The sequence below is a fragment of the Nipponia nippon genome, unplaced genomic scaffold (assembly GCF_047370975.1).
Source record: "Nipponia nippon isolate SJK-2023a ecotype South Korea unplaced genomic scaffold, ASM4737097v1 scaffold_1, whole genome shotgun sequence".
Taxonomy (NCBI): Eukaryota; Metazoa; Chordata; class Aves; order Pelecaniformes; family Threskiornithidae; genus Nipponia; species Nipponia nippon.
Window position 1 is genome coordinate 21,365,167 of NW_028262290.1, and position 14,703 is coordinate 21,379,869.

Genomic DNA, 14,703 nt, shown 5'->3' on the forward strand with positions numbered 1-14,703 from the left:
TGCCTTCCTGATGTCTGTCTTGACCAGATGTCCCACGCCGTGTTACGTGCAGACCCTGGTCCCAGGGTTGCCTGAAGAGCCATGACCACAACTGATTTGATGGTGCCCTTCCTTCTTAGCAGAGAGTGAAGTAGCAAGGGGCTGTCTTACAGGAGGTGTGGGAAGCAAAGGGTCATCTTTCTAGACTTACAGCTGTTAGCCCTACAGCTGTTTTCTTATTTGAATTATTCTGTGCAGGAATATGGGGCATGGGATAGCCCCATGGTGGGCCAGCCTAGAGGACTGGTCTCTTAAGGTGAGTGTGGGCTGTGGCAAAAGCCATAAGAAAGGTACAAACTTGACAGACATCTGGCTTAGTTTGATCTTTGCCTCACCTTTCGTTCTGATCACGGTAGACTTTCTGCATTTTCAGAAAGAAGAAGGTACTGTAAGAGGGAACACCTGCTTTGATGTGGCAAATTCTCTGTGAAACTCTTAAGTTTTTCTCCCCTGAAGCTGTTAGCATGTAAGGCCAAAACAGCACAGAATGAATATAATAATTTATAGCCCTGGAAAAAAATGTTATCAACCTAGGAAAACTGAAAACACAGTTAAAAAAAAAATAAAAGGAAAAAAATTCAGTTGATAGTTATGTGTGTGCTTTTTGTAATGAAATAGCACAAGCATAGCTAAACTTTCATATACCAAAGCCATACTAAAACAATACATGAGAAAAGGGTGTAAATCTAAAACCCCTTTAACTATTCACCATTAGTAGAAATAAGAAAGTGTGCAACATGTAGAATTAAAAGGGCACAATCAGATTTCCAAGGAGCAGTGTTCTCTGTCTATCATGAGAACAATATTGAACTCTAATATGCTATTTTTCATCCTTAGAGCACTTACAGACATTAGCTAATTAAGTCAATTTAAAAAATATTTCTAAAGTAATAGGGTACTTGCCAAGATTACCCAAATATTGGTCTTATACACAAAAACCCACACACAGCTTTTCTACTTATCTTCATGTATTTGTCTTCTCAAATGTGTGATTAACTCCAGAGCACTGAAATCTTTTAGATAATCGCTGAAGATGAATGTATCAGGACAATCAGCAGCATATGGAACACAGAATGCTGCCAGATGTTAACACACTAAAATAAAGCAGAACCATCCATGTACTCTGTATCTTGTCTAAAAATAATATACTCATTGACCTTAACCCTATCAAACCGGTCCCATCTTCAAGGTCAAATAAGCAGACCTCAGCCCTACTGCTTTGAATGAAAGCTTGGGGTGCTCGGCCCCTCCCGCTGGTGCTCAGCGCTAGGCAAAACCAAGTCCTAATATTAATCACCATTTAAAATTTGCAATCATCGTGCATTCCCTTTCATTGCTTTATATTTTTTCAAAGACTACACATGGAAACAGAAAAACACCTAGTTAGAGTAAAAAATAAAGGTATATAAACCATGACCTCTAACACATACTTCATTTGGAAGGGATTTGTGCATGTTATATGTTGTCTTGAAAAAATAACCCAATAAATTTTTGAAGTGATAATATCAACGCAGCATACTGCTGCAGCTCTTGTGAGACTGAGTATCATGCTGCAGTGGGCCATGGCAGTGAATGCCACCCCCTGAACCTCTTTACTTCCCCACTCCTTGCAACCACCCCAAAGCAGAGTTTGCAAGTCCTCCTGTCCAACACCACAGCCAGAGAAACACAGAAAACAATGATCATGTTTCTGAAGAGTTCAGGAGACCTCACAGTTATGGTAGTTATAGTGAACAAAGAATTAGATCGTCAAGTATCTTTGGTATGACTGACAAGGAAATGCTTATTAAAGGTCAGAAAGGCCATTTAGTCCCATGGATGCCACTAGCAAGAGCAAGTGTAGTAGGTGCTACTACAAAGCCACTGCAACAAGTGCTAACAATTGGCTTGGAAGAGGGAATGCGAGGAATGTTAAGGAGGCACAACCATAGTAAGTGGTCTCACATTTGTGAGAGGTCAAGTTTCAAAACATGGATATTCTTCTCATTTTCCACTGCTGAAGGTAGTGGTGGAGGGGGAAGCATTTTGAAAAGTAATCAGTGCATATGCAGTCATCTACGACACACAGGTACCTGTTACTGCTACTGTATGCATTAAAGAGATTTACTGGCACAGAAACAGTACCACAAAATGAGCACCGAGGATGCCGGTGATGCCAAGAGCCTCCTCGCAAATGTTTCCGCATCTAACCCATGGTATGTTCTCTGTTTTTCAGCCTGCCTAATCGGGGCTCTAGTACCCGATAGTGGATGACTGACTAAAGAAATCAAGATTCAGCTTACTCCCTGAGGCATTCTGTACCACCAGATCAAAGTGCATACATTTGGCATCCTGAAAATGCAATACCATTGCTCTCACTTTGCAAATCTGTGACACAGAAACCTGGGACAATGATCCTTATAAAACAGACAGCATTTATTAAAAAAGAGGTACAGAATACTCTAGAAATTAAGTCCTAAGTACAGCTGAAAAAAATGCATTGAAAAAGCTACACTGATTTAATATTTGGTTACAGATAGAGTGTTAATTCTAACTTTAGTTAGTAAGAAACTGGAGTGGGAAGGGAGAATATTCAGAAGAAAAAAAAATGCTGCAGGCAATTGGGAAGAGACATGCCAAAGAAATATAGCTGCTTACTTCCTTATCTCCCAGCAAGCCCTTGTTATATTTCAATTAGATTTTGAAAACGGTATCCTATACTGGTATGACCAACTGTCTAGCTTGCTGTAATGTCCCATCTGCCATTTTCTACAAAACACAGTGTCTCATTCTGGCCTTTTAAAGCCAATCTTGAAAGATTTTAGCTACCTGCAGGTGTCTCTGGGCAACCGAACAAGTGAAGTTGGCTGCAGACTTTTCTCAGCATCAGGGTGCCAAAAGCCACAGGGTCATCTGCTCCGTTTCCTTCCCCCGCGACACGGCTCAGTTGCGCCTACACTGCTCCTGTTGTCTTGGTCCAGCCCGTTCTTAAACACACCAGACACAGATTTACTACAACCTCCTGAATCTCTTCCAGCATTTCACTCTCATTACCACTAGGAAGGTCCTTCTCATGCCTAACCTAAATATACACCTAGGAGTCTGGCAGGTTCACCTAATGCAACCCATCATATCCTTCTTTGGACCACGATCCAGGTGGATCCAGAAGGTGAGGGAAACCCTCCACCACAGAAGTGTATAGGATTAACGTGGTATTCTGGCTTGGAGGAGGGGAGGTGGTTTGACCAGAGTGAGAAGAGAAAGAGGAGTAAGGTAAAACAAGTGGATTCCAAAAAAGAAGAATACGATCTGGAATTTAACACATACGAATAACAAGATCCAGTATTTAATGTAGTAAATACAACCGCATCCAAGAGGAAGAAACACCATAAAAGCAAAGAGATATGGCTAAGACATACTATTAGGTCCACAGTGGAATTAAAAATCAGCAATAGCAGAACCAGGCCTTCTTCGACACAGCAGAAAAGAAGAAACTAAGGTATTTTGGACCCACTATTGTTTTCTGCTTTATTGCTCTCTTCCCTTTATGCTAATTTGTCCCAGTTTTCTTCCAAATGTGAGGACAACAGCTTGCAGGAGGGGGAGAGAGGGAAGAATCCTTCCTCACCTCCCCAGCACCAAGGCACACCTCCCTCAGCTCCCCTAAACTTGTTTTTGATGTCCTCACACATGGCAGGAGTTCCAGTTTTGTCTTTTAAAAAACGTGGTCACTCATCCCCCGGATTAGAGTCTGTCACGTGGAGAAGAAAGCTTCAAAGGAAAAAAAAAAGTATTTGGGGAAGTGTGAGATGTTTATAAATAAATACATAAATAATAATTACTAACATATATGAAGCTTTTATTTAAAATAATATCTTCTATGCTTTTCAGATATTAAATCAAATGTCAAAAACAAGATATAAAATACTAATCTGTGACAGGGAGAATTTTAAATTATAAGACATTTTCTCAGAGTGAGAATAATCTACATAAACTATGATGATATCTCAAATGCTATGTAGTTTATTCTAAATGCATCAGTAGCACTCAGACTGCTATCCTTCCCTTAGAGCACAGAAAGGACAGTATTTTGTCTATGTAAAACTCAATTATTCCCTAAACATGTTAGAAGAGCTCAAATATAAATTATATATTATTGTAACTATACTTAATGTTTCAGAATTTGTGCAACGTTTTGTAAATACATTGACATATTTTCCCTTTCTCTCTATTCTGTGGAATACATGATATAAAATGCATTAGTGAAAAGAAAGGGGGCAAAACTTATTAATTAATACTAAGTTATTTAAGATGGGACATGAATATGAAACAATGTCAAACCTGATGAGGCTATGCATATAATTTATCCTATACAGAATATCAGAACATGCACAAAACCCTGTAAATAAGACATATCATCAGGTAGAGCACTAGCTGTGCGTCCCTTGCCGCAGCCTCTCCCCTGCTGCAGGTGGTCTGGGGCTGGCAGGGAGGGCAAGGACGGCAAGCGATGGTGCCTCCTGCGCTCTTCGCAGCAGAGCCCTAATGGCTGAAGCTGATCGTCTTTTCAGCTCGCCTGGAGCCTGAGGAGCCACCACAGGATTAGACTGATGAACTTGTTCTCCAGGCTTGATAAATGAGGCCCAGGACATTTACAAACTTCACTCAGCACTTAAGATCTCAGGCCAAGCTCTGTATTGCCCATATTTCAGTGATGCAAACTAGATCTGCTGCGTCTGGAAAAGGACAAATTTTGCTACTGGCTATGTGATACTACAACATCATTAGAAAAGGAGCTATAGCTGACTGGAGAAGAAAGTTCAGCAAAATGTTAGTATTTCAAACAAACCCCTGATTTTTAGGACCTAAGAACAGTCACGACTTTCTTCTGACTAGAATATGCTATTTTTATATACTCACAAACACTTACATTGTGTATATATATATATATATGTACAAATATATATACTCACTATACTTACAATTTTTTTATATATTTATGTATTAACACATACTGTACTAACTATACTTACTATAAATACTGAGGGTATTTTCTATTCAAAACGTTGAAAAACACGCTTTCACAGAATGCAGTTAATTTGGCTGGTAGTGAAACAACTAGAAATACCTTTTATTTCCATCATTCTTGAAAATTTACAGGCTACTTCTCTCAAGCATATTCAGACAGAAAGGGAACTGATGTTTGGAATTTAGATCATTCCATCACAGTGTACAGAAGTGAGCAGCAAGCAGCCACTGTCTTTACTGAAACCACAGGTCCATTCCTTTCCTTGAAGGAATTTTTTTTATTTAAATGAAGATAGACAATAATTTCAAATCTTGTTATTGTTACTATGATATGGTATCTAAGTCTGTACTTTTATTAGCACAAACAAATTCTGACACCACCAAATGGTGAATTTTCTTTTCACACCAAAATTTTCTTTACAGCACAATTTATTCCAAATAACTGCCCACTATTGCCTCCATGAATCTTATGGAAAGTATCCACTGATGTTTTCATAGTCATATGTCATTTGTATGTCCAGACAGTAGACCTGGACAACGTACTGAGTGCAACACAAGTGCTACCACAGCTCAAAAGGCAACAGCATCATGGTGCTTTTCTCCACTACCCATGTACACTAAGGCTAACTACCCTTGGGCAGGCATAGTTTTATGTGTAATTGCCCCAAAGAAACTCAGGAGCATCCAGGACATTTTATTTTCTAGAGGTCAAAGAGTGAACACAAGCATCCCGGTCTTTCAGTTCAGTGCCCACTGTAACTATCAAATTCTTGGCTTAACAATGCAAACATCTTTGTAGCCACAAGCACCTTCATAGCTTTATGTTCCACTAAAATGATGAAGTTAGAATTTCCTATGCTTGTTCTATGGATGTGAAACTACTGAAAAAAATGTGTCAACATTTTAGAAACTGAATATTATTTCAGAGAAAAAAAAAATGGTGTCTTTAACATTTAGTGAGAAGAAAGTTATTTCAAATACTGCTGAATATTTAAATCTGACATTTTATATCTGCTTAGTCTATAATAATACACGTTTCATAAACAAGAAAAAATATCATTATAAAAAGCATGAATTTTAAAAATTTCCTCAGAGGACAACATTAATGTTAAATTCCTCATCTGAAACATGGGTGTTGAACTCACACCTGTTAGGTATTTCAGTATAGTGACCTACGTGAATGACCTTAAATGAGCTAAATCAATTATTTATCTCACCTGAATTTTTTAAATAAGACTACATCCCATCCTAAAATCTGTGTTATAAATTTAGCAAAATCTACAATAGCAAAATAAGCATTAACCCGTATGGTACAGAGAAGATTAGACTAGATGACCATAGTCTAGCAACACAAGAATACGCTACTACTGCACAGTTTATTGCAGTGGTTCTCTCTAAACAGCTTAACAGTGCAATACGTGCTCCAGTACACATTGTCTTCTTTCTGCTTTTCCCCACATCCTAAAATGGAAGAGCCTGGCACTTGCAGATGGTGACACCCTCTATTTCTGCTGCCTGGGAGGCCCTGAACCAAATTTTCTTGCCCTTTTTCTGTCCCGGGCTCCTGACCTTGTCCCATCTCTTCTGCTGGGCCTCCCCCTCGCTCTGCTCTCAGCAGCTCCCTGGCAATGTGCCCCAGGGTACAGTCCCACTTTGAGAAGGACCCCCCTACTGAAATGAAGCTTGCTGAAACAGGACAGGTAGTACTGAGTTTTCTCCCAGGGAACTGAGCCAGTTTAACGAGCATGACTGGTAATGTCTACTACTTAATTACAATAGTATTAGGATAAAGTCTGCTTAATGGAGATGCTTATAGCAAGCACCAAGTAACTGAATTATTTTAAAAAACCTTTCAAAGTGACCGGTGGTAGTTTTAAACAAATGTTGAAGTTCTGCTGTTTTGATAAACAGGTGTCAAAATGAACCATGGGTTTGTGTAGTCTTAAAAAAGGGCTGTAGTCAAGGAAAAGAAGTTAAAAAACAAACATGAATTTATATGAAAATCCCCTGTTGACACAATACTACATTCTGGAAATCATCGACTCAGAAATAAAGAAATAAAAAGGAACAACGTCATTTCAATCCTGTCTTCCTGTGAACATTTGTGGTTGTGTTTTTTTGTTTTGTTTTTTTTTTTTTTTTTTTTTAAAACAAACCATACTTGTATGTCCCTTAAACATTTAATATCTTAAAATTAAGGCTATGGTAATGGCATGCAGTATTAATACCACTGTACTAACAGCATTTGCACAGAGGTGCGTGATCAGTGAGCTCTTTCTTTTCATGGACCATGTTGCTTCATCCCCTATTTGCATTCTGGAAACTACTTCCACAAGCTGGAGAAAACCGCTTTCAGCTTTTTTTCAAAACAGGGTGTTTATTCAGATCATTAACACATCTTGCTAGCGTATTAGTGACATGTTTTAAATTAACTCTGTTGTGTAAATGTAAACAAAGGAGGAATAATAACAACATTTTTTGGGGGGAAAAAAAAGAAGTGTCTAAACTACAATTATTCACAAAAGTTTAAAAAAAGTTCTTCTGTCATTGCACTCCCCTCAACTCCAAGTTTATATAAATGGGAGAGGACTTTACAAAACGTGAGGCAGTGATGTGAAGTGATATGTTCTCCAAGACCATTGTGGATGGCCATGTGGATGTCCACATCATCTCAGCGTATCTCTGGGTTTTTTTAATGTTTCAGTTTGTACGAAGTGGCCAACCCTGACACTTGCACAGCGCATCAGCATATCGCCCTAAGCGTGACACAATGTGTTGTCCAGAAGCGCTGCTACATTAATATCTGCTCATGTTTGGGACAGAAGGAAGTGTTTTTAAACTAGTTTTAAACATGAAGAGCCTGACAGTAACAGCAGTAAAAATGAGAAGGAAATGCTTTTGTAGTCACTTGAGGTACTTAAAGGTATAAACCCAGTATAATAAAGATTAGAATCAAGGTTCATTACTCAATACACTATTTTTGATAATTAAATGTAAAGATGGCTCTGGGCTAATAAGAGCCAAAATCCCCATTTGCAGGTAAATATCTAAAGATAAAAACTGCCGTATCCCTTTCCATGTTTGAACAGGAGAACCAGAGACTACAGCCTGACTACAGCCAGACCACCGGCTGTCTCTGTGGCTGTACAGCACCTCCAACCAAAGTGCCCTGCAAAGCCTTGCATTGCCACTCCAAAGATTAAAAGTTGCTGGCTGCTACAGATATGAGCTTTTTGACCCAAAGTGACCAGCCACAGATTAGCAAGTGACTAACTTAACTGCATTTTGAACCTTAGCTCCTCAGCCCCTCACACGCTACCCCGTCAAATGGTTTCATGAGGATATCTTCCAAAAGAAGTGTCGCTTTATTGCTGAACCTCCCAGATCCCGTTAAAGGGTCCCTGCTGTATCCCACTGCTCGCCTGGCCCAACCCTGCACACTTTCCTCCCGCGGATTCCCTTCACAGCCACGTTGAATCCTCTTTTCCTTATCAGGCCGATACAGGCCTGCCCTGCGTCCTCCTCCCTGCGACAAGACGGCAAGAACAGGGGGCAGGATCCAGCTGCTCATTGTTTTGCTTTGCAAAACCCTGCCATGGGCACAGATTAACACCAAAAACTAGATGGCGGCAGCCAACGGAAAAGGCCTTTCAGAATGCCTCCACACGACTACCAGAGCGATGGCGCGAGCTGCTGCTCAATATACATCGTGAGCTATGCAGTTCTGTGTCGTTTTGGTTTCCAAGGCCCTCATTCCCACCAAATTGTCACCTCAAACAGGGAAAATATTTACAGCTGGGAAAAAAAGCAAGCAAAAGGCTTTTTCTTAAATAGACTGCTAGTGCCTTGCATTTAGAGCTGCTTATGCACAGCAGCTACTCTTTCAGTGGTTTGTATGACCAGCCTACAGGGGTCTTCTGCTCTTCTCACCTGCCTGTTCACATTAGACTTGACATTTGTGCAAATCCACTTTCCTGTTAAAGACAGGTATCACAAGCTAGGAGTTTCACACTTAGAAATATATTCCTGTCTACTTGTAGGTACCCACGAACTACTGAATTTTCTGTGATGCAGCAAGGCGCAAAGTTGGAGCCTTCCTGGTAAAACTAGTGATGATTAAATCGTGCCGCCTTCCTCGTAGAGCTGAGTTTTCACTAACTGTAGACAGAAAGCAGTATTGTACAAAATTCTTCATGTGTCTGTTTGTCAAAACAGCAAGATTATATTAAATCTCAAACAGAATCTGGAAACATGTAGGTAATCTCTTTTTACTGTAAAACAAGAGAACAACTTCTTGTTTTAGAAGTACACTTTTTAGGCTTGAAAAGATACTCCTGTGCATTTTATTTTCTCGGGACTATCAACTTTATGGAATAGTTGATGAAAAGTGGAAGAAGTGGAAGGAAATGGAAGGCAATAACCTCTACGCCCAATTGTGCAGATGGATACAAACTATGCACACAGCTGAGAGCAGGACAGTTTTGCCAGTTTGGCAAAATTACAGGAACAGATCCTTAAAAGTATCTAAATAGGAGATCTATCATTCTAAATGTAATAGAAGCATCTAAATAGATATCTATAAATATTTAGTAATGATATAAGGAGTTCTTAAGTTCAGATTGAAATGGGAATTAAATGCCTAGATAAGTTTTAAGATCCGAGACTCACTCTTTGTTGTTAAAAACAATGTTCTTAAGATTTCTGGTGGCTACATGCAGATTGTTTCATCGCCAGTAACAGTAATGCAATGGGGTACATTATTTCATAAGGGATTTTGATCACTCTACTTCATGAGTATTGGCTAACTCCTAGATGAGAAAAATTAAGAACTTTATTAGTCATTGAGCTATTTCAAGTCTACCATTAAAGTCTGAGTATTTTGCAATCCTGATATGGACCTCACTCTACTGTATCTCCCGACAATGCTGCGGCACTGCTGAAGAAGTCAACAGCTGCTACTCCTATTGCAATTGCAAACAGCACTTAAATCATTTTTGTTCAAGGTACCCAACCTTCCACTACTCTGAGACGTATATTGTTAATATACTTCAAGACAGAAACTTGAAAGATCTAAAAAGTATTTGACATCTGGCACGGAGACTCAATTAATTATCGTGCTGAATTAATTAGCTTGCTCTGTCTCCTGAGCCAACAGCAGGGACACTGTATTCAGCAACACAGCACTGCTTGAAATAAGAAGCACTTCAACAGGATATTACATGTATAGGCTGTATACAGTGCAGATGACAAGGTTAGTAAGTAAGCTGTAACTGTTATAGCTAGGTAACGAATCCCATGAGGCAGTGTCACATTGTTAACACTAAACAGTAAAGTCAGGTAAGAGACTTGTAGTCAGCTACAAACATATTTTCCAATAAAGAGACCAGCTGCAATAATTATGATATTTAACTCACCTGAGGTTCCCTGAATTTTTCTTTCTCTCTATACCAAGGATTCACTTTAAAGATCTTCTCCAAAAATTATGTGATGTTTACAACAGTGCAATGTTTGCAGTTCTCATTCAGAAATGAACTAAACCTGCTGTCAGGTGCTGATGTGAAAGTTTGATTGAATTCTAGGGAGGTGAGGCTTTACCCAAATGAGCTTTCCAAAACAGATATAAATAACTTAAGCAAACAAATGCAGCTCCCCTTATGAACAACAGAGAGCATGTACACTAGTGAGAAAAGTAATCAAATGTGTCAAGCAAACAGAAAAATCATAAATAAATCAGAATCATGTCAAGAAAAAAAAAAGATAAAAGAACAGTATGTAGAAGCTGGCACTGGGTTTGTGTTGCTTAAACAGTAAATTAAAGTTCTATCAAAAGGTTTACATTTCTTCACACAGCATTTTAAAGTAACAAACGTAGGATTACAGGAAACATCTGATATTCAGGAAAAAGAAACAATACTTAGAATCACAGAATAATTCAGGTTGGAAGGGACCTCTGGAGCCCATCCAGTCCAAACTCCTGCTCAAAGCAGGGCAAACTTCAAAGTCAGATCCAACTTCGAAGTTAACTCAGATTGCTCAAGATCATATCCAGTTCGGTTTTGACTGTCTCAAAGAATGGAGTTGCTCAGGGGACAAAACAATATTGCTGAGGACTACAATTCTGTTTACAGGAACTTTTTCAGATTTCCAAATGTATTTATATTAGTAGGCAAAACAGAAGTAAAATCTTTCAAGTGTTAGCAAAAATAGACTTTCTGGTTTTTAATTTGTCACAAAACAAATGAATCTCTTTCCAGTTTAGTGAGAAAAAAGTCCTGAAGTTCTTCATCCTGCATCTCTCTGAACTAGGTTGAGAAAGTTGTACCATCCCATTACAATCACCAAACTAAAAAGTCAGCTCTGCTCACTGCTTAATTACAAGTTCATTAAAACCAAAATATCTTAGCTAAATGTTTTTGTTACAGCAAAACTGGTATTTGCCCAAATTTACAAAGTAATAACAGACCTTAATATATGCCTGTGCTACCAAAGGAGAAGCAAGCTCTTGCTAGGATTGTGGTTGCTCTATGTCTCCTTCAGAAAACAAAAACGAAACAATATGATCAACTGCTGACATGTTGCAAATTCAGCCTAAGAATATCTGATAATGGCAACTTTTGTAGTGAAGGGTCAAACAACACCATCTCCCATACTCAAACATCACCTTCAAGTCTTATATACCTGAGGAAGTGGTACAAGTGGGCAGGGCAATAGGGACAACACAGAGCTAGCATTTTTCTTTAAGGTATTATGTGGACCGACTTTGAGCCACATCAGGACTAAGGTTTGTGTTGCATGAAAGTTGACCAAAGTAGTAATATTGGAATCTTAGAAAATTATTTGAATTATAGGTAGTTGTCGCAAATGACGTTTTACGAAAAACATTTTGAGAATGCTGACACACCAAGAATAAAACAGATGAAGAAATAAAAATTAAATGGATGGAGAAAATGGAGATTGTCCAGTTTCCTCTTTCTAACAATAAGACGCTTTGAGCATCCAGTTCTTTTGAAAATCCATCCTTTATTCAGGTGCCTGAATGGGAAATCTGACCTGGGTTGGGAATACTGAACTCTAGGAAACTTAGACAAAGTTTCCATGCCACTTTCTGTAACATCTTGTTAGCACCTTTTGATTAACAAATTATGCTAAAGAGTCTACAAAATATCAAGATCATAAATGGCTACTATGTACTCATAAGAGAATAATGCTTCACTACAATTTTAATATGTATATTTACAGAAAGTAACATGCATGCTATCCAGCAAGCCGTTAGAAAAAGAACTCCAATAGATAGGCATAGGTTCTCCAGGGAGGAGTTAAAGACTATCAGTTTCCTCCCTTTTCTCCCAGGTCCACATAACCCCTCTCTCACACTGTCCCAGGTGGTACTTTACCAACTCAGCACTCCTCACTCTCTTCAGGTCCTCCAAGGGCAGGACAATATCCCCAACACTGGGAAGCTCAGCTTCTCCATTTACAGCACAGATGTATGTACCCCGAATGTATGTAATACACTTCTGTGAAACAGTTCCATGGGTCTTTATGCTAATACATTCATGCAAAGCCTGTAATAGCAAACAGTGATCCAGCTGAAGATAATGGTTCTTCGGAAGTATCCCACAGGGCAATGCATGTTCCAAGATTGTCTAAACCTTTCTTCTAGAGATATTAGTTGCTTTTTTTCAATATAGGGTCACCTTTCCAGATATTCTCAAAAAATCAATCTGAACTATATACAAATAATATTGAAGCTCAGACTTAAAACCTATACAAACAAAAATGAAATGAAGGCCTAGGAATGACATGATTTTCAGTGCACTGAACTGAGACCAGCGAAGCATTACTTTTAAGTAATATGGTCCACATACTTTCTGCAACCAGAATAAAAAACAAGGCTAATTAAGAATATGTTATATGACAGGTGCCATTTGATAACTTTCAAACCAATTTTACTCTGACAGAAAATCTTGCTATGTTCAGTAACATTAACATTAAGGCAAATTTAATGAATTTTATCCTAAAATAATGTAGCTATTTATTTTCTATACCATCCATCAACATAAATTAAGTATTCAGCAATTAATACTACGAAAAACTTAAAAAGCCACTAAAAAATCAGATATTACTACTGAAATGCAACAGCTTGGTTCAGCAAACAAGGAAGTGACATTTCCCTTCTGTAAAATAACAAGTTAAATATTATTAACCTGTGCTCCAAATAACTTTACGTGGACGGTTGCCATAGATGAACTAATTGGAAAAGAGCCAAATACCACTGCCTGTGAAAGCTAACAATGCCTGTTTTCAAACGCTCCGGCTGAGTAGTAATTCAGGCTATTCCCTAAAGGACGACACACAATATAACGAAGCGAAGCGCCTCAGAGCATCTACATACCAAGGTGTTATTATTCAGATCCATCTTCCCAGCAAACGGCCCCCATGTTGTTCCAACCGGAAGCTGCTGCCGGCTCTGAATCTTGCGCTCCCCGTCTTTCTGGACCACCTCCAACTCTCCTGCAAACAAAGGAAACAAGCAGTGTTGAGAGTACTTTCACTTGTGCCTTGACAACAACCACCTCTGCCTTTGTGTCGACTTTATATGCACAATGTTCTGAGGACCCATATAATGAGAATTAATTATGCCTGTCTGAAAAACAACTGATCTTGTCATCCTGCAAAAGAAAAACAAACCTTTTTCCCTTTTAATTATATTCAAATTTTGTTTAGAAAGTCCCGTTCCTTTCCTGCATCTTTTCACATGCATTAGAGTTTGAAGGCATTTTTATTCAGAATAGCAGTTTCATAAAAGTTCTTAAGAAATGCTGTGGAGGGAGGAGATGATAGCTGAAAGGAGAGAGTGCAATAGCAGCCACACCTGGTGCAGTAACCTCCTTGATGCATTCTGCTGTCACAAGACCACATTCTGAAGCAGCCAGCTACTAAAAATTTGAGACATACTTTATAGCAACATAAACCCAAAACAACTCTACTAATTTTGAAGAAACTACTAAAAACATTTACTACAACTAAAAATACAAGGATTTTAAACCGAGTGAGGTCTTACAGGCAGTAACATTTCAGAATTAGACCCAAAATAGTTCACATTGTTAGCTTAAGGTTTTAACACAAAATATGTAAAAGCAATGGGGGGTATAGTGCATTTTTCAAAGCAAATTTTATTTTTGAAAGCAAGGACTTCAAAGTTAACCCTTAAAAGTGAAATTGTTACTTTAGCTCACTTTAACTTTTCTGGGGTTTTCCAGTGAAAAGAAGAAGAATAATACGGAAGTGACCATTACTGTCGGAGGAAAAATAAAATCCAGTCAGCACCTTTCTCCCCAACATTTAAAAAAAAAAAAATACTCTGCACAACCCTTCTTTGAGAGCAGTCTCTTCAATAAGCCTATTTTTCTATGAACAAATGTTTCAGTTAAAAATGTAGTAACAGTTGTGCTTAGATACACAATTTCTAACACTCTTTTCTAAAACAATTCAAATAAATTCTGGTTTCAAATTTTTAGGAGGATAAAATGGAACAAGAGGAGACTGGTCTGTGCTTTTCTCGTTAGACGTTTAACGGAATTTTAACACGCTGTTGCACTTCCAAGCTTGGACCTTCCTGAAGGAAGGCTGAAAATCTGTTGCTCTTCTCATGAG

General features: G+C 38.6%; 1 protein-coding gene across 4 annotated transcripts in view; it reads right to left on the reverse strand.

The window, feature by feature from the left end:
- The window catches only part of ZFPM2 (zinc finger protein, FOG family member 2), a 317,280-nt gene that overhangs the window by 143,222 nt on the left and 159,355 nt on the right, over positions 1 to 14,703 (reverse strand). For all 4 annotated transcript variants that reach the window (XM_087747663.1, XM_087747644.1, XM_009469422.2 and 1 more), the window contains one exon: positions 13,442 to 13,560. In XM_087747663.1, coding sequence (XP_087603789.1) covers positions 13,442 to 13,560 — 119 coding nt within the window. The remainder of the gene's footprint in view (positions 1 to 13,441; positions 13,561 to 14,703) is intronic.